This window comes from Cajanus cajan, chromosome 5 (genome assembly GCF_000230855.2).
Source record: "Cajanus cajan strain Asha chromosome 5, NIPB_CcT2T_4, whole genome shotgun sequence".
In the NCBI taxonomy this organism is placed as follows: Eukaryota; Viridiplantae; Streptophyta; class Magnoliopsida; order Fabales; family Fabaceae; genus Cajanus; species Cajanus cajan.
In genome coordinates this window covers 27,329,716-27,354,253 of record NC_138521.1, presented here as the reverse complement: position 1 = coordinate 27,354,253, position 24,538 = coordinate 27,329,716, and the positions used below count along the sequence as shown (strand labels likewise).

Below are 24,538 nucleotides of genomic sequence, written 5' to 3'. Positions count from 1 at the left end.
TTTGGTCACCAGTGAGGTATTCATGAATGAATGTGCCCCTAGGTATGTTGTTGTAGTAGCATACCAGTGATGAGAAATGTGAAACTTTCGTATGGTGCCACATGCATGCACTTATGAGTCGAGTTCATGACATTATTGCATGATAAGTGAATGTATATGCATTCTAACGTATCTATAACTTGAGAGTTATGCTTGGTTATGTGTAACTTGTGTGGTATTTGTTATGATTGTGTGTACGTTGCCTAACATTTATTTCTACATCTGAATCAGAGTAAGATGTTTCTCACTCTCTTGTTGCTCTATGTGTATTTTTATTGTGTTGCAGATGATTATCAACATGAGGATATTGGTGATGAGGTTTAAGTCTCATTGTGGGGTGTGCTCTAATAAGACATGTGACATCGAGGCTTATTTAGGATTAGCATTGGAGTTTCATTATTGTTATTGTGTTTTGAAAAGATTAATGTTTTATTTTGTCATCATTTCGCATTGGAGTACGATTTGCGAAATATGAATGTGAACTCTCTATCTATGTGTTTTGGAACCTTATTTCGATTAAGAAAGTTTTATTTACTCGGGGATGTACTTTATATTTATTGTGTATTATGTGTGTGGGGTAGAGGGGGTCACAGGAAGAAGAACATTTTTAAAAAATAACTTACTCTTTGGGAAAATTGTGGTAAGTACAAAAGTTGTTTAGAACTAACACATAAAAATGTTCCTTTACTTCTAATAGAAAAGGTTGATAAAAGCATCCACATCTATTAACTCACTTTGAGGTTCTTAAATGGACACCACATGCACACATCACTAATTTTATCCTTTTAACTTTTTTTTTTGAGCGGAATTTTTATCCTTTTAACTTAAGAACTTGATAAGCACTTTATCCATTAACACCTCAAAAAAAAAAATACTAAATACGTGCCACCAATAACTTCACATCCTTACATTTAATAATTCAATCATTAAAAAAATACTTTACTAAATTTTTCATCTACGGGTCCACACAAAAAATTTAAGTAGCGATACAATGGTAAGTTCTTATTTTACATTGATAATTAATGAGTAAAAACTTCAAAAAAAAAATTTATCATTGTAGATGACCTAAGTAGCCACTTAAATTAGATAAAAAGTGAATATTTGATGAAATACATTTAATACTAACACTTATGGAACCAACAAAAACCTCTCTAATTAAGAAGGAAGATGAAGCTAGTATGCATGTGCATCTTAAAGAATTTGTTATGGTCCTCTTCAAAGACTACCTATAAATATGAAGTTTGATCAAAAAAAGAAGAGAAGAACAATATTATGATAACTTAGCGATTCTTTCTTTTGCAATTCTCTTTGTAAAAGGTTCTTTTGTACTAAAATTGTTTTATCACGCCTCGAAAAAGATAATATTTGTTAGTCTTAAATTTATAACTTAAACAAAGTGTTTTAGTTGGAAGTTTAAAGAGACTATATGTACATAATACTCAAGTTCTTTGAAGTTTGAAGAGGCTTCGTATGAAAAGAATGTTCAAGAAATAGTTTGAAGAGATAAGCTAAAAACTACTTAAATTGAGTCAATAATGATTTATAAAAAAATACTCATGTAAGTTTATTAAAATTAGTGAAATTTGACCAGATTGATTAAGACCGAGCGTTATCTCAATAATATAGATAAATTAATATAAAATTTATGTATCTTTGATTTCTTGTCTCTCTCTTTCTTTGTTGTGTCCCAAAAAGTAAAACTTTTAATACATTTCATTCAACTTTTTTTTTTTCTTCCTATTTTGACTATTTCCTTCCAACATATTAGTTCTTCTATAAAATAGACTTATAAGTCGCATAATCACATTTGATAATTTAATAAGGATTATTTCACAAATAAAAAAAATCATAAGGATTACATAACAAAAAAAAAACTGACATATTAAGTTACTATAGCAGGTATCTTTGTGCATATTGCACTTAAAACTTATTGTATACTGTGAAAGAGACCCGGTACCAAACACGAAAAATCTGCCATTTCTTACTTCCAAGTAATTATAAAATGAAAATATCAAATATGTCTTTCAAATTTAAACAAATTGTTCAACTTTGATATCCACTTGTATGAATTCATTGAGACAAGTAATAACTTACTGTCTCTGTCTTCCTTTAGTTGTTTTTGTTCCCATCCAAACAAGGATTTTTGGTGTGTATTTAAAAAGAAAGTTCATGATATAGCCGATATCACAATAGTTTTAGTTATCATTGCATGTGATATGTTTTTCAAGTTTTATTTGCGACGTACAGAGCAATTCAACAAATGAGCATATGTGTATGTTCCCTTGATCTTTTTATTATTATTTTTTTCCATTTATCCTTTTTAGGAGGCTACTATTATTTTTATTTGAACAATATAGTTGCACCTTTTCTTATATATACAATTTATCCTTGAATCCATTTTTTATCCTTATAATTTTGTAAATTATAATGTTGGTCTTTAAAAAAAAAAATTACAAATTTGATCCTCATAATTTTTAAAATTAATATTGATTCACTTGTTAACAACACATTATCGAAAATTAAACAAAAAATATTGAAGTACCTATAAACTACACTACCTAGCAGTTACTTAATTATATTGAATTCCATGTGTTATGTTTCTTTTTTATTTTAATTAAAATTTATGATCTGTTAAAATATTTTAAAATTTTTAATACTATTATTTTTCTAGTTGATTAACTAACCACTAAAAATTGCATTTTTTTTAATTTAATTTTGGATAGCTTGTTAATGAGTAGATTAATATTGTTGAATTTAAAAAATTATAGAAACCAAATTTACAATAAAAAGATTGAAAGACTAAAATTATATATTTATGAAACTATAAGATTTTTTTTAAAAATGTAATGAATCATCACACTTTAATAAACTTAAATGCACCATTTATTTATTACGTAACTTTACATAAGTAATTTATTTTACCTGAAATATGGATATACTGCTAAAATATACATGTTTAAAAAGAAAAAAGTGATCGGTTGGAAGTTCAATTATTATGTATAGTTGTTTTATTCTTCTTATTATTTGATATATTTTTATAGTTTAATCTTTAAAATAACACTACAAGAAAATTTGTCTTTAGAGACAAAATTTTTAGTCTCTAAATTAACAAAATCAGTTACTATAAATCAATAAGTGACTAAATTAGATACCAATTATAGAAAGTAGTTAAACTACTGGTTGCTAATTTTAGCTACCAATCTAAAGTCTGATTTAAAAACTAATTTAATGACTAACTTTTTTATGACCGATTTTGTGACTAATTTTATAATGACCAACTTATTAACTTATTCTACAATGACCAATTTATTGACCAATTTTTAATGACCATCTCATTGACCAATTTTATAGCGACTGTTTTAATTACCAATATTATAGTAACTGTAACGACCCGGCTGGTCACTACACACTACACCGTACACCTGAAACCGGACAGAAAAGAACAAGTGTATACATATAGTGTCTAGAATATACATATATACATGTCTAGATCTGACTAGATTCAAAATGTACAATAATTCATCCAGAACTACTACACCGAGTAGCTGAAACAAACAAGCATCAACAAGGATTAGCTCCGCCTGCCAGCTGTAGACTCACCACTAGCCACCAACCTATCCCTGCTCTGCTCCCATACATAGTATGATCATCGCAGTCCGAACCACATGGAAACACAAAGGGTAAGCTAGTGAAAGGAAATAACATACATAGATAAATATGTAATTAAATAATAAGAAAAATATAGCTATAGTTATCCGCACATCAACCAGCTTAACAATATCAACTCCATATACCACAACACTCAGCAATAACAGCCCACATCTCACATCATCAGTATACCATTCATCGAATTTACAGCATAATCAGAAATAAGCACACAATGCGTCGTCACGCATATCAACTAGGAGATCTCCTTCCACACCTCAGCCTTTCGGCCTACACACCTCAGCCTTTTGGCCCACACAGCCATTCGGCCTACACACCTCAGCCTTTTGGCCCACACAGCCATTCGGCCTACACATCCAATATCAACACACAGTACAACACAACATATCAATCTCACAACAGTATACAACTGATGCAGCTCAACATAGCAACTTACAACAATATCAGCTTACAACGCGGCTAAACAGCTTACAGCTCAACAGTATTGGCATCCAGCACGGCTAAACATCTTACAACACAGCAATACTAACATACAACAACTAGCAACTTATAGCTCAGCTAAACATCTAAACACAGCTCACAGCACAGTCTAAACATCCTTAATCAGCAATAACATATAACAATACGACATATTCATCAATTTCAGCTCAACCTCATAATCTCACATTATCAACTAGTCAGTACAACAACAATATTTTAATTCAACATGAAAATCATCCATGTCAGCCCAACTCAGCACGACAACATATATCTATTACATCGTAGTATTGCCTCATTAATAACATACATGACATACAACATATTCTACACATAATACAACTCATCCACCTTGTTTATAACTCATCTATCTTGTCAAATTACCCACCCAAACAGCACCAATCAACCTAAGTACTTAGAACAACTTTCAACCTAACCAAATCACTAAATGTGAAATGACAACCTTCACAGAAAACATCACATTAGGAGTTATACTACTCCTACCACACTCATCCTTATCTCATATGAAAGATAAAGGTTTCCCACAACTCTCATGAAGACACTAAGTCCAAATTCTTTCATTTACCTTGTTAAAAAGTCTAAAAACTGCAACAGCTACAACAAATGCTGGCGGCTTGACCCCTCTTCACTAAAATAGCCATATCTGGAGTTCTAAAACTCCTCTTTGAGTGATTCCAGCGCCATTGGAAAGCTAACATCCAGGGCTACAACTTTCATGAAGACTACAAGGTCTAATTCTGAAAGTACAAAGGCGCTCAGCGCCTCCAAAGCGCTCAGCGCTTTGCCTCCAGAAATTCTCCTCTAGCTCTCTGCCCCCAATGCGCTCAGCGCTTTAAATCCGCTCAGCGGTTCGGTTCCAGGGAGCTCTCTGCCCCCAAAGCGCTCAGCGCCTTAAAACCGCTCAGCGGTTTGGTTCCTGAAACCCTCCCCTGTCACGAAACTCCCAAGGGGCTCAGCCGTTAGTGACAGCAACCACAAACCCTCCACCATTATTGAACAACAAATCCTGCAAAAACAAGAAATCCAAGCACATGAAATCCACCCACAACACCCCATTTTCATCCAACAACCCAAAAATCAATTCTTTCTCAACATGCAACCATAAAACAACCAAGAGACCTAAGATTTCTCAAAACCCACTACAACCCCAATTTTTCCCAATCTCAACGATTCAACAACAATCATCAAACATCCACCAATTTCAACAGTTAAAGAGCTTTCAACACTCATTCACAACCAAAAATCAATCATGAAAACTAACTTCCCTTACCTCGGTGAAGAATCCAAGCTCCGGGAAGAAGACAATGGAGAAGGAGAAGAAATGGAGAAGGAATTCGGCTTCCAGCTAGCTCCACACGGCTTGCGTTCGAGAATCTCCGTCTCTCGGAGTCCACAACTTCAACAATGGAGAAAAAGAGGGAGTTGAGAAAATGGGAGAGTGAAGAGAATGAGTGAGGGAAAGTGAAGGAGGAAAAATGGGAGAAAGGGGGTCTCACAGTAACCAATTTAGATACCAATTTTGATAACAACTAATTTAGTAACCTATTTTATAATGACTAACTTAGCAACTTATTTTGTAATAATCAACTTAGTGACTGATATAATAACCAATTCTAAAGTAACCATTTTAGTGACCAAATTTTAAAATAACTGAATTAGTGACCCATTTTTCAATGACTCAAAGTGAGTGATATAATATAAAAAAAAAAGTAGTCGCTAAAATTTTTCCTTATTCATCTTTCTTATTTATGCCATTTTCTTTCATATTTATTATCTTCTTTATTCAAATTCACCACATACCTACCTTCAATTATTTTTCTACTAAAACATAATAATTATTTAAGTATAATATTAATTATTTATTTACTTCACATATTTATTCTATGTTAAACTATTATGCAAAAAGTCAACATACACTATATAATAACATGAAAATTAAGTAATTAAATTTTTTAATTTTTTAAAACTACACATAATATCCACCAAACATACAATCCTCACTATCTATTTGAGAAAGCGATGTTTAAGACGATGACCATCTAGCATTCAAACAACAATAGTAATTGTTTCATTACATAAAAGTGGTTCCTTGGAAAGCCTAACTTCTTTCTTGTCAAGCATTTTCCCCATTTCCTGCAATCATGAGGCACACAAAATTCAGTACAAGAATTTTAATAGTCATACAACAATAAGAGTCATGCACCCACACAATGGACACAAAAGGCAAAGATTGTCATACAGCAAAATTAGAATTTGAATTTTTCCACACTCTTAAATATAAGTCTCAATTACACATCACATGTCTAATGAATGTCCAATACATTTTTGAAAAGCAACCTTTTAGGAAGCGTGTAGTATGCTTCATAGCAAACACCACAAATGCAAAAGACAAACAGAATCAATAATCAATACAATAAAGCTTTTCAAAACCAATATACCCCTCTACTTAACCCAACCACCTTAGGAAGGCCTAAATGGCTATTTATGGAATGATTCAATATAGAGTATATGATCTTGCGAAGTCTAATGCACAAAAAGTTGTACAACAGTAAGCCTAATGAAGTGGTTAATTGAGTTATTCCATGTTTCTTAAGTCAACACAACAAAACATAAATATTAATCATGTGCTACCTTGAAAGTTAAAAAATATTAATCAGACACAGAATACTTGCCTCTAGTCACAGACTAATAATGGATTTGTACTAGTCCTCCTAAAAACTACCTTCTTAATTGCTTGCATTCAAATGAATGATGAGCAAATTGTATACCCCAACTTAATACATTTCATGTTTAATTTGCATATTAGAAATTTTCTAGTTATGTAAATTTACAAAAAGAAGTTCAACTTCAACAAATCTGTAACCAGAAATGGCGGCAATAATGAGCAAATAATAGTTCACTTCATTTGTGTCATTACCCTGATCCTGCAGGAAATAATGAACAAATAATAGCAAGTGAAAACAACAGTTCATGCTTCCTATATGACAAACACTGAAAAGAAACTTAAATGAACCAGGCCAAACACATAAACATACTAATGTTTGGTGTCTACGAGACCCAAAATAATGATCTATTTCAATGACTCTATGTCATTTAGAACACTTTCAACAACCAAGTGCATGAAGTTCATAAAACTACCTCAAGAAAAAAAAAACACCTGTGAAAATGCGTCAGTATATCCCCTTCGATCTGAATTTAGTCTATCATACATCCAACCACGACTTGGCCGAATATCCATCTTCTGTTGTTTATAAAAATATTATAATTAATATAAATCTAAAATGTAGTAATATACATTTAAGGTGCGAAGTTGGTGAATGTTTTGTCTTTATTCTTTGATTAGTTTGTTTTTGTTTTCATTCAAGAGTTGTTCTAAAGTGAATTCTTTTGTTCTCATGTATGCATTCGACTCCAAATTCATATAGAGGAATAGGAGGATCAGTTATTTTATAAAATGATTTTTGTATATTACAATTCTTCCTTTGAACCTAGAGAAACTCTGCCCAGACCATCCGTGAAACGATGAAACCATACATAGAGCTAAGCTAGAATTTCCTGTTTAAGGTAGGTCCGTTTGTAGACTCCAACAAGATCAGTATATTACAAGGGAAGTTTTTTACTCAATCTTATATGAAAAATTCTATGCAATTTCCTCTTGAAAAAAAAAATTATAGAATGCCTGGTGGCCTTCTGTATTAGTTACTAGGTTGTAACTAATACATCTTGAAAAAAAATACCTCGAGCACCACAAATAATGAGAAAAATAAACAGCTCAATAGCAATTTAAAATTAACAAAAAAATAGCAATAATTTCAATAATATATACAAATAAACAATTGTAATAAAATTGTGATACATCACAAATAGTGAGAAAAATACCTTGAGCACCACAAATAATGAGAAAAATACTTCAAGGTAATTGAGGAGATTATGGCTATGGCACGAGCATTATAGCAAGACCGTAGAAGAATCCGCGATTTCCATTGTCTTCAAATAAGAAAAAAAAGAATAAAGTGAAAACAATACAGTGAGTATAATGAGAAGAAAAGAAAGAAAAAAATACCTCAAGGTGAATATAGGGAGGTGAATATGTATCAAGTATAATGGCTAGAAAAAGAAGAAGAAGAAAGAATATAGCGTTTGAGTATAAAAAGAAGAAAAATAAGAAACAATACCTGAGGGTTTGAAGGGATAAGCTGAGATGTGCGGACTGAAAAATGAGTAAACTATCGATTATAAATGTGAAAAAGAGGAGCGAGACTTTCAAAATAATAAAAAAAATATTAAAATAGAACAATTTATATATATAGAAAATAGAGTTAGCAATGCCTTTTGTCAGATTAAAATTTGTTAACAATTATTATATTATGATTGTATTAAGACATAGCATACTAATAATTTGCTAACGTGACTATATAAATTTGGTTTCTAAATCAGTCTCTGTTTAATAAATTTCTTGTAGTGTAATTAATTGAAGAATATAATATTATCTATGATAACATGATTTTAATTACTTTGTGGATGGACTTCAACAATTCATTTTAATAATTGTATAGAATATGATACTTTCATTTTATATAATATTATTTATTTTTTAATTAAATATTTTTACTAAAAGTAGAATGATATTTTTTTTATAACATTACAATAATTTATAAATACGAATTTCATTTGTCTAATATAAAATTTTGTATTATATTTTATTCTTTCACACATTTTTATTTTAGTTTTATTTTATTTAATGTAAAAATATTTAAACAATACTTATTTCATGAATAATTAGTAAAAAAAAAAAAACTCACATACGTATATGTCAGTTACTTACTAGTTATAAGATTAAAAAAATAAATTTGTCTATAATTTTAATCAAGAGTCATAGTGAATTTATTTTTGGGCCAAGCCATTAAAAGTCAAATCCACATGATATATACACCTCCTTTTTTCTATAAGTACACCTCCTTTAAAAAAAATAATTAAAATTTTAAAATTTTCTTAATTTTTTGTTTTAAATTTTTTAATTTTACATCCACAATATTTAATTTATTACTTTTTTTCACATATCCTTCTTCCTTTTTTCAATTTTTACATGCACCCCCTTATTTTTCCTTCACCCTGCCTATTTTGGTAGTATTTGAAAATTGAAAGAGAAAAAAAAAAGTGTGCGAATAAGAAGAAGAAAGTAGTAAATTGAAAGTTGAAAGTGTAAAATTAATTTTTTTAAAAAAAAATTATAATATTTTATAATCTTTTTTAAAAGAAGGAGGTGTACTTATAAAAAAAAATGAGGTGTATATCATGAGCCTTGCATGTTTTCAATTCCGTGCTGCGCTGAGCTACAGCTTTTGATGTAGGTTGATGATATATACACCTCCTTTTTTCTATAAGTACACCTCCTTTTCAAAAAAAATAATTAAAATTTTAAAATATTTTTAATTTTTACTTTTTTTTTAATTTTACATTCACAACATTTAATTTAGTACTTTTTTTTTACAGATCTTTCTTTTTTCTTCTTTTTTTCTTTTTTCAATTTTTACATGCATCCCGTTATCTTTCCTTCACCCCACCTATTTTGGTAGCATGTAAAAATTGAAAGAAAAAAAAAAGTGTGTAAAAAAAAGAAAAAATTAAAAAATTGAAAGTTAAAGGTATAAAATTAAAAAATATATATATAATATTTTATAATTTTTTTAAAAAAATAAAGAAGGTGTACTTATAAAAAAAAACAGGAGGTGTATATATCATGAGCCTTCCAAAAAGAACTTTCCGTCAGAATAATTACGGAAAGTACTTTCCAGAATACTAAAATTACTATTCCGGAAATAACTTTCCGTCAAAATAATTATGGAAAATACTTTCCGTAACACCAGAATTACTATTGCGAAAAATTCTTTCCGGAATATTCACAATGTGTGTATTTGTTACCATAATTCCGGAAAGAACTTTCCGCAATAGTAATTTTAGTGTTACGGAAAGTACTTTCCAGAATTATTCCGACGGAAAGTTATTTCCGAAATAGTAATTTTAGTATTCCGGAAAGAACTTTCCATAATTATGTACAAATACACCTCCGAAAAAAATTTTACAGGATAATTTTTTGTTATTTCAAATAATATTAAGGATAATTTAGGAATTTAATATTTTTTTAAAAAGGGGGTGTATGTATAAAAAAATGGAGGTGTATATATCATCAGCCTTTGATGTATCTTCAGTTTATTTCTTTCGTGGATTTTAGATGTTGGGCTTCTTAAGCCCGTTTTATATTAAAAGGAAAACCACATTTTATTTAGAAGGCTCGTGATATATACACCTCTATTTTTTTATAAGTACACCTCCTTTATTTTTTTAAAAAAAAATTATAAAATATTGTAGTTTTTTTAATTTTTAATTTTACACCTTCAACTTTTAATTTGTTATTTTCTTCTTCTTTTTCACACATTTTTTTTCTTTCAATTTTCACATGCTACCAAAATAGGTGGGGTGGAAGAAAGGTAAGGGAGTACATGTAAAAATTGAAAAAAAAAATAAGAAAAAATGTGTGAAAAAAAAGTACTAAATTAAATATTGTGAATGTAAAATTAAAAAATAAAAAATAAAAATAAGGATAAAAAATTAAGAATATTTTAAAAATTTAATTATTTTTTTAAAAAAAGGAAGTGTACTTATAATAAAAAAAAGGAGGTGTATATATCATGAACCTATTTAGAAACGTATTTTGTTGGGCTTTAGTGTATTAGGAACTTCCACACTACCAATGAAAATATCAAATTTTAAATAGGAACTTATAACTTGATTCGGTTAAAGCCTAGTGTAATTTGATCTATTTGAAAACAAGTCAAGTTTTGACTTTTAAAATAATCTATTTACTTAAAAAGGTCAACCTAAGACTTTCTTACTTGACTTTAGAACAGTTTGTGAAATGAGTAGATTCTACATTTGTACCTGCTATTGCTGGACTACCCTTATTATCTAAACATCCAATCAAGGAGGATTATTGAGAATGATCTCCTTGCAAACCTCTTAAATGATAGAGAGAGGGTTGATTGTAATACTTGGGTTCTTTGTCAGACGCTTGTGTCAGACGCTTGTGTTCATATTGTTGTAAATTTAGAAATTTAGAGCGCCATAAAGAATCCTGGATTGTAGGCTCTCAATCATCCTCTTCATCTATAGATTGCTTATCCTCAAGGCATTCCAATTCCCTCAAATCCTCCAAGTTTGTGCTATTAGTGCGTACTTGCTTAGATGAAGGGACAGACCATTCAAAATCTTCAAGTGTTCTATCATCTGCCTCCACCATTGAGAAGTTGACGTTGATTTGGACTGCATTAATCATAAACTCTATGGAGATGTCTTGTATAGGCTTAAGACGAAAAAGTTCCACAAGGTTGGGAAATAGTGAAGTAGTCTACATTGGAGCAGTAGAAGAAACATCAAGATTCATGGCCTCAACTTCAAATTCACAAGCTTCTGATGGTTGGTCAGATGGAACCTCCCCTAAGGGACAACTTGAGGTTCCTCTACCTCTTAAGTCAAGGATGTCTCCTACATCACTTAATCTTAAGTCTACATTTGAGCAATAAAAAAACTTATTTTAGCCTCAAGTTATTGAACCTCCAAGGCGAAAAAAACAACATCCTTCATAGCCCTTTGCTTGGCTTCCTCAACAAGGAAGGCTTTTAATCTTTTAACAGCTTGTTATTCTTAGCATTAGCTTGGGTTGGTCTGGGTCCTCTAACTAGATGCCTTTTTCATTTGAGTGGAGTATGCGCTTGTGAAGGGGTAGACAAAAGAGGTGCGAATGAAATGCGGGTAGGTTGAGGTTGTTGCTATGGTAGTGCTAATATGGTTGTTTGCTGGGTGGATTATGTTTTGGATGTTCTGGGGATAAAGGGAGCTTCATCAGAGTTAGATGAAGACATATGAATGTGTAGGGCTTTGGGTACAAATGATGTAAGTTTGGGTTGTGTTTGGGGTGTTGTTTGTGGTTTTTGTTTTTGTTGTGGTTTTGGAAAAGGTTTAGGTTAAGGTTTGGATTGTGTAAGTGTCTAAACTTGAGCACTCTTGCTGGTGTGAGAGGTAGCACCAACTGTTGAAATTGAGGGCTCTTCCTCTAGTTCTTCCTTCACCTAAGTTTTTGTCCTCTTGACAAACAGGAACAAGTGTGTTATGCCCATTCTCCTGAGGGTAGTCACAAACATTTCCCCTCCTTTAGGACTAGATTAAAGCCCCTAAGTATCAATCCCAACTCATTGGATAATCTTAGAGAAAATCATCCCATAGCGAATGAGTGCTCTAGTGCTTTAGTCCTAGTTCCTCTACCCAAGGCAAGACTTAGATCAAGGCAAGCAGATTGATCTTCTCACCAAGGTTGAGGAAGTACAAACAAAATCTATCCAGGTCTGACACATGATCTCTCGACCTTGTTCTTGGCAGGAATGTGTTGAACAACAAGTTATGGAATAACCTACATAGATGAGTAAGGTTAGTAGCCTAAAGGAATCTTTTCAACTCACCCTTGTTAGATGGGCGAGGCCCATTATTGTAGATTAGGGCCTCCACTGTATCTTGGGTGATGATCATTTCCCAATTAGTGTAGATTTCTCCTTTCTTATTGCATTCAAAGATGGTGGTAATGACCAGTGGAGTGATTCTAATGGTCCTATTCTCCATGATTCCAGTGATGGAGTGGTGTTCCTAGAATGTCGATGCCTAGAAGTTGGCATACGGAACGTGAAACTAGTCACACTTGATTTCAACGAAAGAGGTCCAACCTGCGATGTCCAAGTAGTGTTTTATAGGAAAACCTTCATCTTGCATCTTTTAGGCTGCAATGGTCTTTTCGAGAAGGAAGATAAATTTTGGGTATGACTCCAAGGGTACTTTCCTTTCGAACGAAGCAAGCTTAGGTGCCATTTTTGGGTTTAGTGATCTAAGAAAACTTTTAGGGTTTATGAAGAATTCTTGAGATGTTAAGAAAGATTATGAACAGTAAAGAATGAAAGAATTCATAAAGGTGAATATGTGAATGTAAAAATCGTTTTGAAAATTTAAGTTCATGGGAGAAAGAGATTGGGTAGCCTAACAATTGTGGTAGATATGTAGGTTGATGTGGAATGACACAACGCACTATTGTCGCTCCACGTCTCAATACGTTACCTTTTTTGTCATTCAATGTGTTCATGATTAATAACATTTAATGCCCTTTAAGTCACTTGTTATCTTAATCAGACTTTACAATGAAATATCGGTCATAATATACAAATTAATGAGATACAGATGAATCAATTATCAAACATAATACATACTTAGATGAAATCATGACAAACAAAATGAATAATCATTAGATGATGTATAAGATAGTTAAACTGTCATATTTTTTAGGTGCAAATGATTTCTTATGAAAACAAAAATGTTCTTTAGCTAAAACTTTTGTAAAGATATCAACCCATTGATGATTAGTATCAACAAATTTTAATGTCAAAAATACCTTTTTGAATATAATCACAAATTAAGTGATATCTTATTTCAATATGCTTAGACTTAGAATGTTGAATTAGATTTTTAGACAGATTTATAGCACTGGTGTTATCACAAAATACAAGTATATTAGATTCAAGACTTGAGTAGTCTTCTAATTGATACTTGACCCATAGTAATTGTGAGCAACACCCAGCAGCTGAGATATATTTTGACTCTACTATTAAAAGGGCTATGTAGTTTTGCTTTTTACTTGTCCAAGAGATAAGACAATTTCCAAGAAGTGACACCCTCAATTTGTGCTCTTTCTTTCAATTTTATCTCTTGCATAGTCTACATCACAAAATCCTGCTAGCACTGAGCATGATATATGGTCTACTTATAGTTAGGTAGAGTAGGGATCCAATCATGCCTTTATAGTTCATTTGCTCTACAGATTTGCCTAATTCATCTTTTGTCAAACCTATAGATGGATGCATAGGTGTAGGCATTGGCTTACACTCATTCATCTTGAATCTTTTAATAAGTTACTTGGTGTATTTTTGTTGATGAATTTAGATCCCTTCATTTGTTTTCTTGATTTGTAGACTTGTCTTACCTATACCTTTGATCTTTCCCTTTCTACTTCAAAACGAGACAGATCCTTCATGTGGTTGTAGGTCTAGGAACATAGACCTTTCTCCTGTCATATGTCGCGAGCACCTACTGTTCAGATACTAGTGTGAATCCTTTAGCTTTCCCACTAAGGATATCTCAAACAAAAACTACTTGAGATTTCGGTACCCATATCTTCTTGGGTCATTTCTTATTAGTTTCCATTCCCTTGGTTTTTCTCCTGCATGGAGTTTTATATCTATAACCACTGCCTTTGTGAGAAAATACTTTGGATTTGGTTTGAGACATCTCAAGACTTGAGTCAAAATCAAGACCAGTTTTGTCAGATGGAATCCTTCTATGTTTTAACAAAAGGTTTAGTTTTGTGGATCCATCAATAAATTTAGTTAAGTCCTTCTTGAGTTGAATATTTTCATTTTTTAAGACTTCTATATCAAGAGGAACAAAACTAGTGATCTTATTTTTTAGAGATGATATCTCTTTAGCATCATCTGACATTTTTCTTTTGAGTTCAAAATTCTCTTTTTCCAAAGCTTTATATTTTTCTTTAAGCTTCTTGTACTCTAAAGAAATCATGTGAGAATTAACTAAGATAGTCTCAAAAGATATCTCATCACTCTCAAAATCATATGAATATGAATTAGAGTCAGCGTTTACCTTAATGTTGGTTGTGTCTGACTCGTCATCTTCCATGAGACAAATGTTAGCAACTTCATCATCTAAACTGTTGCTTTCGCTGTCAAGATCCTCCTAGGTGACCATTAGAACCTTTTTGGATTTCCTTTTATTTGACCACTTTTTCTTGACTAGTGGATAGTCTACTTTTAGATGTCTAGACTTCTTGCATTAATAGTAGACGCTATCCTTGATCTCTAGTTTGTTGATTTTTCTTCCTTTTTCTTGTTTTTTTGTATAAGTTCCTTAGTCTTCCCTTCTTTTTTAGCATATTTTTTGAATTGTTTGGACATGAGGAAGATTTCATCGTCTGTTGAATCTTTTGAGCTATCTTCTGACATGCTTGACTTAGATTCAACTTTTAGAGCTTTTTCCTTTTCTTTTCTTCCGCTTGTTTCACCACTTCAAGGCAATAATCTTTTTTTGCCTTGGTTTGATCTCTGTTGTTTAGGTGAACCTCAAGAACATGAAGTGCTCCAAGAAGTTCATCAAGAGTGAGGACTTTTAAGTCTTGAGCTTCAGATATGACAGTGGCTTTGGGCTCCTAGACCTTAGGAAGGTTGTCTAGGATCTTGAGATTATTATGAGCTTTGGAGAACTCAATTCCTAGTGATTTTAACCCATTTAGAATTGTTTGGAATCTCCCAAATATTTTATCAATGGTTTCCTTCTCCTTCATAGAGAACAACCATAATTCCTCTAAATAGTGGTAGCTCATTTGAGTCTAACATCTTCAGTGCCCTCATGAGTTACCCTGATCGCATCCTCATATCCTTTGCAGTGTAGCAGTTGTAGAACTTGTTGTACTTGGTTATGGATAGAGAACAAACCAGTATATATCTTGCTTTAGTATTTTGTTGAGAGATGTTATAATCTTCCTAAGTGTATTCATTCTCAGGTTTGGTCACCATAATGTCACCTTGGGTGATAATCCTTTTTAAGCTGGTATTGGGTGGATTTGATGAATATCTCCATCCTATCCTTCTAGTAGGGGTAGTCTTCTCCATTGAAGGTTGAAGGCCTTGTAAGAGAAGCTCCTACTGGTAAGTACTATCCTCTACTACTTCCTATTCTGGATCTTTTTCCTTTAGCACTATTAGATGCTCAATCTCTTCAAAGGCTGAGCTCTGATACCAATTGTTGGAGAAAAAATACATACTAGAAGGGGGATTGAATAGTCTATATCAAAAACTCACTTTTGAAAATAGTGAAGTAGTAAAAACTTGACAGATGCAGTGTTAAAATGCAATAGACGAAAGGGCACAAGTTTTTTTATACTGGTTTGTCTCAAACATAAAGACTACGTTCAGTTCTCAATCTAACCAGATTGAGTTCCACTATCTTTCACAAGATACAAGTATTCTTCTGACAAGCCATTTCTGGCTCAAACCCAAGTAGTCTTTTACTTGCCTCTCGAAGCAAACAACCCGAAGCATTTCAAAACAACTAAGCCTCTACAGGCTTAATAACCAAGTGATCTTTTAACTAAAAGCCTCTTTAGGATCAACCCTTACAAATAGAAATTTGAAAAGAGTTACAATGATAGTTTCGTCTCTTCTAGACATAATGCTATGAAAATTAAGTACAAATAAACTACACAAGACATAATTTATCTACAAGGTATGCACTTTGTTTCTTTTCTATTATTTCCCTTACTTTCTATTTTTGTCTTAAATGAGAATCCCTTGTATAGTAGCTTGGAAGAAATGATCATTGGGTAATCTTGTTAGGATGCTTCGTTTGTCTTCTCTTTGAGATTAGAGAGAGATAATAAATTAGTCGTTATTGCAAGCATTTAATGCATTGCATGAAAATGTTCATCTTTTATCTAATCTTGGTAGCTACTTATCATCATTTTGTTAGGTAAGGTGAAAAGCAGTGGCTAAATCATAACAATGCAGCATGTTTAGAGTTTTTGTCTGCTTTTTTGTGATTTTTGGGATTTTCCTTTCTATTTTCTGATGCAAGGATTGACTTTCCATTCCTAATAGCTTTTTGTGTCTTTAGGGAAGCTATTTCATTCAATTTGTTAAGGAATAAAATATTCAATGCTCTTAATAATAATATAACTTGATAACAAGAAATAAATTCAGCATATAGTTAGATTTTATGCTTTGACTGATGTCCTTCGTCTAAAATAGTCTTTAAGAGAAAAATATTTTGTTTGTTATCATTAAAACTTATAGACTCTTGAGGGATCCAAGATTGTCTTTTGATTTTATAGAAAGGCATTATGTAGACCCTGCTAAAGAAAGAACTTCATCTTTTCTAGTATAGACAACTTCCAAATATGTTTCCATTCTGAAGTTTCTACAGCCTGTTCCTATGCGCATAATGATTAGAATCTCATTGTTGTAGTATAGTTATGCAATAGGTCACCCATCTAGTTAAATGTGTCAATCCCTATCAAATTCATAGGTACATGCACTGGTAAAATGCGATTAGGAACCTCTTGAGGGAGTGATATGTACAAGTTGTTCAAGTTCTAAGAACCCTCATGACAACATTTAACAACTTTGATCTCAGAATTGCTAATGTATACATAGGGAACCAGTTGAGATAGCGATTCCACTCTTAACCAATCTTTATACCAAAAAGAGGAACTTCCTAAACTAAGACAAGGAACAAAGTAATCCTTAAGCAATGGTAATGCTTTAAGAATGTTTGCCCAACCATAAGATTGTTTGCATTGTTCTACCCTAGCCAACACTAAGTGACCTCTCAAATATTTATCCCACATGACCTGCACATAAGGTTTATATGGTGAACTCAAAAACTCCTAGATCTACTTACCAAGAAGGACTATGTTCATCAACACGATTCTCATATCTTTAATCCACTATGCGCAAGTAGTTGAGTGACCGTGGACCATCCCACCAATGACCAAAGCCGAGAGTTACAATCTTTTTCCCAAGATCGATCGACACACTTTATTAATAATGTTGTAGATACCTTACATAAACCACAAACACTACATACCATAAATGAATTGAGGTTAATATGGACTTAATGAGATATAACTTACCAATTTTATTTAGTAACCTTCCTTTCCAAGAGGCTAATCTCTCATTCACACGATCAACTATATGCTAAAAACTTCGCAACTTAGCCCTTCCTTGAATCATTGGCATACCCAAATACTTTCCCATACAACAGTTATGGTGCATGTTCCAAAATTTTTGAAACCTCTCTATTCTTAGGCCTCCCACCTTGTTGGACGCCATGAATTTAGACTTGTCACACTTTACCTTCAAATTCGATGCAACACAAAAGTCTACTATAAAAGATGGACAAACCAAGAGAGGTGTGGGGGGGGGGGGGGGTATATTGGTAGCTTAAAAAATTGTTGCGCAACTTTCTTGGTTTTGAAATTTTTTTTAAATCCTTCCAAAGAAGTATATTGATCTGTAACTATATATAAAATATTTAGTTCAGATTCAATGCAAGTCCAAAATCACTCAATTCTACATGCAATGTTTATGTCTCACGACATATAACAAACATAGAAAATTAATTGCAAGAATGTATAATCAAGTATAGAAGAGAGCAAAATGCACAACCAATTTATATTGGTTCAACCACATTTATTTGTGATCTACATCCCCTTGTCCTTGTCCCATAAAAGATGGGACAAGTTTGGATTCGAATTTTAAAAAGACAAGTTTATATTTTTAAAATCATCCTCATTTCCATTGGGTTTTGTCCAGTTTGGGTATATCCATTAGACCCATTACATTTTTTTAAGAATTTTAATTTATTTATACATTTTAAATAAATTAAATTATAAGTTAATAATTATATTATAATATAAATAATATATAAAAAATAATATCAAAAAAGAATTTATAAATAGAAAATTTAAGAATTAAATTTTATTTTTAATTAAACGTAAAATTTTAAGTTTGTTACTTAGTTATTGATATAATTTAAATTATTTAATTATTAAAATAATTAATTTGTATTTTTAATATTTATAAAAATAAAAACTTAACTTTAATTTATATATATATATATATATATATATATATATTTCTTTGCTGTAAAAAAAAAGCAGCTAGGTGAGTACAAAGGTAACGTGATGAACTACATATCTAAACTCGCACTCTAACCTAAATTTTCAAATTAAAGAAAACTCATAACGGTACCTAAACCCATACTTGGTCAAAGTAGGTTTTTTTCATCAAAATCGAGTCGAGATTGAAAGGTACCCACAAATATGGGTTTAGTAGTCATGTTTACGTTTAAGGGTGAGTTGACAGGTTAGTCCACCAAAATAATAAAAATATTAAAAAAAATTGCATATTTATTTTGACTACCTCATCCAACATATTTCATTCTCAATATTTAAAAGACCCACATGACTTAATGTAACTAAATAATAAAATAAATTTAAAATTATAACAAATTTGGTTTAATTTGCTTATTTAAAATTAAATTTATTAGCCTATTTAACATTGTTAATGTATCATAGGTTTTTAAATAAGTTAATGAGTTAAACCAAACTTTTAAAAAAATCAAACCAAACCTATAAAAGTGTCTATAATAGATAATAAACTTGACTTATGCTTTAATTTAATAAAGCTAACATGACTTGTATATTTAAAGCATAATCTGACTTAACATATTTTCATTCTTATTTAAAATTAAGAAACACATTTTCTTTAGAAATATATGGTCCTTCTTTCTAATTTGTTGATGAAATAAATTAATTAATCAACTCCTATATATAAAATATTTATCTTATTCGAAAATATTTTTAAGAACTTTTCTTTGATGTGATGATTTTTAGAATTTTTTTTAACTTCATATATAATTCAATTTGTATTTATTATAATTATTTAGTAATTATATTTCAATATATTTAACTAAATTATCAATAAATAAAACTAATATTATGCTATATTATAGATTATTTATCATAAATCTAAAATATAATTTATATATTTAAAAATATTTATTTATTCAAAATTTAAATATAATTTATATATTAATATAATATTTATCTATAGACTTAATTTATTTTAAATTTTAATTATATATATTAAATATTTAATATATACATTATACATACTAAAATACTATAATAATTAATGTATAGATATATTGTGAAGAGATTAGTTTAGTTTCTTTTATATTTTATTTTGAATTTCAACTCCAGTATATTTTCCATTGTTTACGCTTTCTTTTACCAAAATTACGATAAAATCATTTTTATATTTCATTTACTAATTTAATTTGAATTTCCTTAGGTATTATAATAATTATAAATGATTTATTCTGACAATAAATAAATTAATTTTGTTTAACATCTATATTTTTTATATTTATTTTATTCTTAATAACCAGACACACATTCAAATGATTCCATATATTTATAAAAATAAAAAAAATACTCATTCGTTAACACATATTATTAAAAAAAAATATTATTTTCTTCTTTTTATGTGAAATATTTTTTTTTCTTCTATTAACCTCTCATTAATTATATTGTAATTAAGGATGACTAAATAAATTAGTTTAATTTATTTAGACTTATCTTATCATTTATCCGCAAAAAAATGAGTCGATTTTGCTAAAAATAAGTTAACAGTTAGTTAACCTAAAAAAATATAAAATAAAAATTATATATTTACTTTAAATACCTTATTTAACGTATTATATATTTTTTTAATGTCTAAAAGATCTACATAAATTAATATACATAAATAATAAAATATTTAATTTAATTTGTTATATAAGAAATTTTAAATTTTCTATATAATAAAATAAATATATAATTATAACAATAATAACTCTTTCAATAAATTTAATATATAAAAAAATTTAAATTACATATAACAAAATAAATCAAATATATAACATATTTTACACAACAAATTATTCACATAATAAATCTCATATAATTTATTCAAACTTAACATCAAAAATAAAAATAATAATAAAATAAATAGACCAATTTACACAACTTACCATTTAGTCCAAAACTCATTTTCCCATCCCTAGTTATAATTCTTATTCTTAAATGGTATTATAAATCAGGAGAGCCGTGTGAATTCTCATAGGAACATAATTTAGTCTTCTTTTGACGGCCCAAACCGAAGTAAGCACTAGAGAGGTCCGTTCCAAGTGACATTGGACCTGGAGCGGCCCAAACCCAGGAACAAAAAACGAAGTGAAAGCACCGAGTGACTCACTATATAAAACTCACCCGTCAACAATAAACCCTAGAATCCCCATCCATCTGAGAGAGGTAAGGTAGGTTAGCATTCCAGCCGCAATGGGACGTGTGATTCGTGCGCAGCGTAAGGGTGCGGGTTCCGTCTTCAAGTCCCACACGCACCACCGCAAGGGCCCGGCGCGCTTCCGCAGTCTCGACTTCGGCGAGCGCAACGGCTACCTGAAGGGCGTGGTCACCGACGTCATCCACGACCCTGGCCGCGGCGCGCCGCTCGCCAAGGTCACTTTCCGCCACCCTTTCCGGTACAAGAAGCAGAACGAGCTTTTCGTGGCCGCCGAGGGCTTGTACACTGGTCAGTTCATCTACTGCGGTAAGAAGGCCACCCTTGTTGTTGGCAACGTCTTGCCCCTCCGATCCATCCCTGAAGGTGCTGTCATCTGCAACGTCGAGCACCATGTTGGTGACCGTGGTGTTTTCGCCAGGGCTTCTGGTGACTACGCCATTGTTATCAGCCACAACCCTGATAATGACACCTCTAGGTATTTGAGTTTGGAGTTGTTTGATTGGATCTCTTTGTTGGTGATATTGTTGGTTTTGTTTGGTTGGTTTTTGTGGACGTTGGAAGATGGAGATGGGTTTTGTTTGATGGATGTTATGTTTTGAAGTGCTTTGAAATTTGCTGCAGGATTTCGCTTTTTTTGTGTTTTTATTGAATTGCACGGCATGATTTGTAATTTGTTGGTTAAGGGGGTTGGGAATTTGGGTGAATTGGGATTAGGGTTTTTTATGTTGAATTTTAATTGAATTGGGAATTTGGAATTTTGTTTTAAAGATTAATAGCGTGATTTATAATTTATTGATGATGAGGGCTGGGTATTTGGGGGAAATGGAGAGGCTTGCAGTTCATTTTTCTTTGGATTTTGGTACAGGATTAATAGGATGATTTATAATTTATTGATTTGTTGACGAGTATGGTTGGGAATTTGGGTGAATTGGGATAACGATTTTCTGGCGAATTCAAATTCATATGCTAGCACATTTGGGTGCTGTTCAATTTTGTGTTTTGTTTTGTTACTGGATTAATAACGTGTTTGGAAACTCACGTATATCTATTGTTCACATCACTTTAAAGGATGCGGAAGCTACAAGTTGTTGTAGCTTTGCCATTAATCTGGTTTTTCACATCTTAAACGTAAGTTGTTGTAGCTTTGCCATTAATCTGGTTTTTCACATCTTAAACGTGTTGTTAGACCCGTACTAAGCTTTTGTTGTTAGACCCGTACTAAGCTTTTGATTAATGTGCATAGCATAGTTTATAACTTACTACTGATGAGCTAATTGATTTTAGCATTTTATTGAAATGCGTAGGTATTTGGGTGTGGTTTAAATGTTTAACTGTAATCACAGGATTAAGCTTCCTTCCGGTGCGAAGAAGATTGTTCCAAGTGACTGTAGGGCTATGATTGGGCAAGTTGCAGGTGGTGGAAGGACTGAGAAGCCTCTCCTTAAGGCTGGAAATGCTTACCACAAGTTTAGAGTGAAGAGGAATTGCTGGCCCAAGGTGCGTGGTGTTGCTATGAACCCTGTTGAGCATCCTCATGGAGGTGGTAACCACCAGCATATTGGTCACGCCAGTACTGTCAGGCGAGATGCTCCACCGGGACAAAAGGTTGGTCTTATTGCTGCTAGGAGGACTGGTCGCCTTAGAGGACAAGCCGCTGCAACTGCTGCTAAGGCTGATAAGGGTGCTTAGGAACAACGTTTATTATATTTGATTGCATTTTTCAATTTTGTTTTTCCGATAGTTTGTGTTAAACTGTTAGTTTAAATTAGCTCTTTAAACAGCCTGCATTATATCATGCCATTTATTGATAAGTTTTAATTGATAGACTATATTCATTGATATATGTTGATGAACTTTAAACGCATATTTTCACCATGCAAGTATGTGTATCATTATCCTGTATCTGCAACGGTAATTAACCATTGGTTATGGTGACTCTAGTGGTATTTAACCGGTGGTTATATATTAATATTGGTTATGATGACTCTATTAGTTATGTACTGGGAATTTGGGATATTCCTAACATTTTTTAAAGATGCATTAGTGACCGACTGTTTTAGGTTCTTTGGTCCTGAGTTGAATTGTAATTTTTAATTTAGTTTTTTTCCCCTTAATACCCATTAAGGGTTAATAAATGTTTAAACACAAACAAACTGATCCAACCATTTGAAACATAAACTTCTATCAATAATTAGAGCGACGAGTCTACAATATTATGGATACATGTGGACTATACAAATTTGAGACTTTTAAAACTCGGTTGGATTTCAACGGTGATATTAAATATTTAAGCGGCCATACAATATTTTTTTTATATTAATCTGGATTGGATGCAATATAATTTACAACATCTATCTTACGTAAATTCACCCAGCTTACTGTGATGATTATTTAATACCAGTGTTTTAAAACTCGGACTGACCCGGCCGGTTGGACCGGGAACCGGTGGTCCAGCCGGTCCGAATCTGAAGTTGGATCGGTTATGCAGTCGACCCGTTTTAAATCAGATTGAACCGGTCAATTTTCCGGTTCAACCGGTGAACCTGTGGGTCAAACCGGTTCAACCACTTTTTTTTTTTTTTATAAATTTTTTTAAGGGACTACATATCACAAAAATAATAATGAAAATTGAATCTCTTAATAAAAAAGCAAGGAGTCTTATTAAATATAACAATGACTACTTGTTCTAATATATTTGTTTACAATATATACAACTTAAATAATTTTTATAGTATATTATTAATTTTAAATTATATATTTAATAATTCAATATATATGTAAATATTACATATATTATTTTGTGATATTAATTACAAGCATATTATATATGTACATATTATTTATATTTTTAATTTGTATTAATATACCGTTTAACATGTAATTTTTTTATGTATTTTTTTACAAAATAAAAATAAAAATAATTTTAAATAAGATAGAAAAATTTAAATTTAAAATAAGATATGAATTTATTAAAATTTATAAGTATAAATATATTTAATATGAATATTTTTTAATAAAAATAAATAAAAATCGAGTCATGCGGTTCAACCAGTGACCCACCGGTTCAATCTTTGACCCACTGACCCAATACCTTAATCGGTTCGATGACCGGTCCGGTTTTTAAAACTATGTTTAATACTCTGGATGTATGCATGTGATTTTGAATCTTTAAATGTAATATTTACTATTTTATAATTATTTATAAGTATAAAGTTTTGAAGTTTAATTTGCCTCGATGAAAGTGCTGCCCAATCTGTTTTAGAATTACAGAACACCCCCGTTGAAGGGCTTTTCTATGAAGGTATGCCAAATAAATATTCGAATTT

At 31.3% G+C, this 24,538-nt stretch overlaps 1 protein-coding gene and 2 long non-coding RNA genes across 8 annotated transcripts; 1 reads left to right on the top strand and 2 right to left on the bottom strand.

The window, feature by feature from the left end:
* Nucleotides 1-3,474: 3,474 nt before the first annotated feature.
* On the bottom strand, nucleotides 3,475-8,442 carry LOC109819061 (uncharacterized). 6 transcript variants are annotated; one of them, XR_014434020.1, is made up of 7 exons: nucleotides 8,379-8,442; nucleotides 8,083-8,190; nucleotides 7,361-7,444; nucleotides 6,279-6,336; nucleotides 5,474-5,599; nucleotides 4,769-5,209; nucleotides 3,475-3,664 (listed from the first exon to the last, which is right to left on the bottom strand). It is a non-coding gene; the product is annotated as an uncharacterized LOC109819061 (long non-coding RNA). The 6 variants fall into 6 exon arrangements; XR_014434021.1 differs by having other exon boundaries at nucleotides 8,267-8,379; XR_014434025.1 differs by lacking the exon at nucleotides 4,769-5,209 and having other exon boundaries at nucleotides 7,342-7,444; nucleotides 8,379-8,441.
* Nucleotides 3,734-4,762, bottom strand: LOC145958284 (uncharacterized). Its single transcript, XR_014434026.1, has 2 exons — nucleotides 4,023-4,762; nucleotides 3,734-3,983 (listed from the first exon to the last, which is right to left on the bottom strand). It is a non-coding gene; the product is annotated as an uncharacterized LOC145958284 (long non-coding RNA).
* Nucleotides 8,443-21,188: 12,746 nt separating the features above from the next.
* LOC109819065 (large ribosomal subunit protein uL2x) lies at nucleotides 21,189-23,053 on the top strand. Its single transcript, XM_020384648.3, has 2 exons — nucleotides 21,189-21,687; nucleotides 22,556-23,053. The coding sequence occupies exons 1-2, from the start codon at nucleotides 21,248-21,250 to the stop codon at nucleotides 22,899-22,901; spliced, it is 786 nt and encodes a 261-aa protein (XP_020240237.1). The 5' UTR covers nucleotides 21,189-21,247; the 3' UTR covers nucleotides 22,902-23,053.
* The last annotated feature ends 1,485 nt before the right edge of the window (nucleotides 23,054-24,538 follow it).

Excerpts from the sequence above, each read along its gene's own strand:
- LOC109819065 (XM_020384648.3), top strand. The coding sequence starts at position 21,248 with ATGGGACGTGTGATTCGTGCGCAGCGTAAGGGTGCGGGTTCCGTCTTC. Across the intron at positions 21,688-22,555 it reads CCTGATAATGACACCTCTAG|GATTAAGCTTCCTTCCGGTG; the intron begins GTATTTGAGTTT and ends CTGTAATCACAG.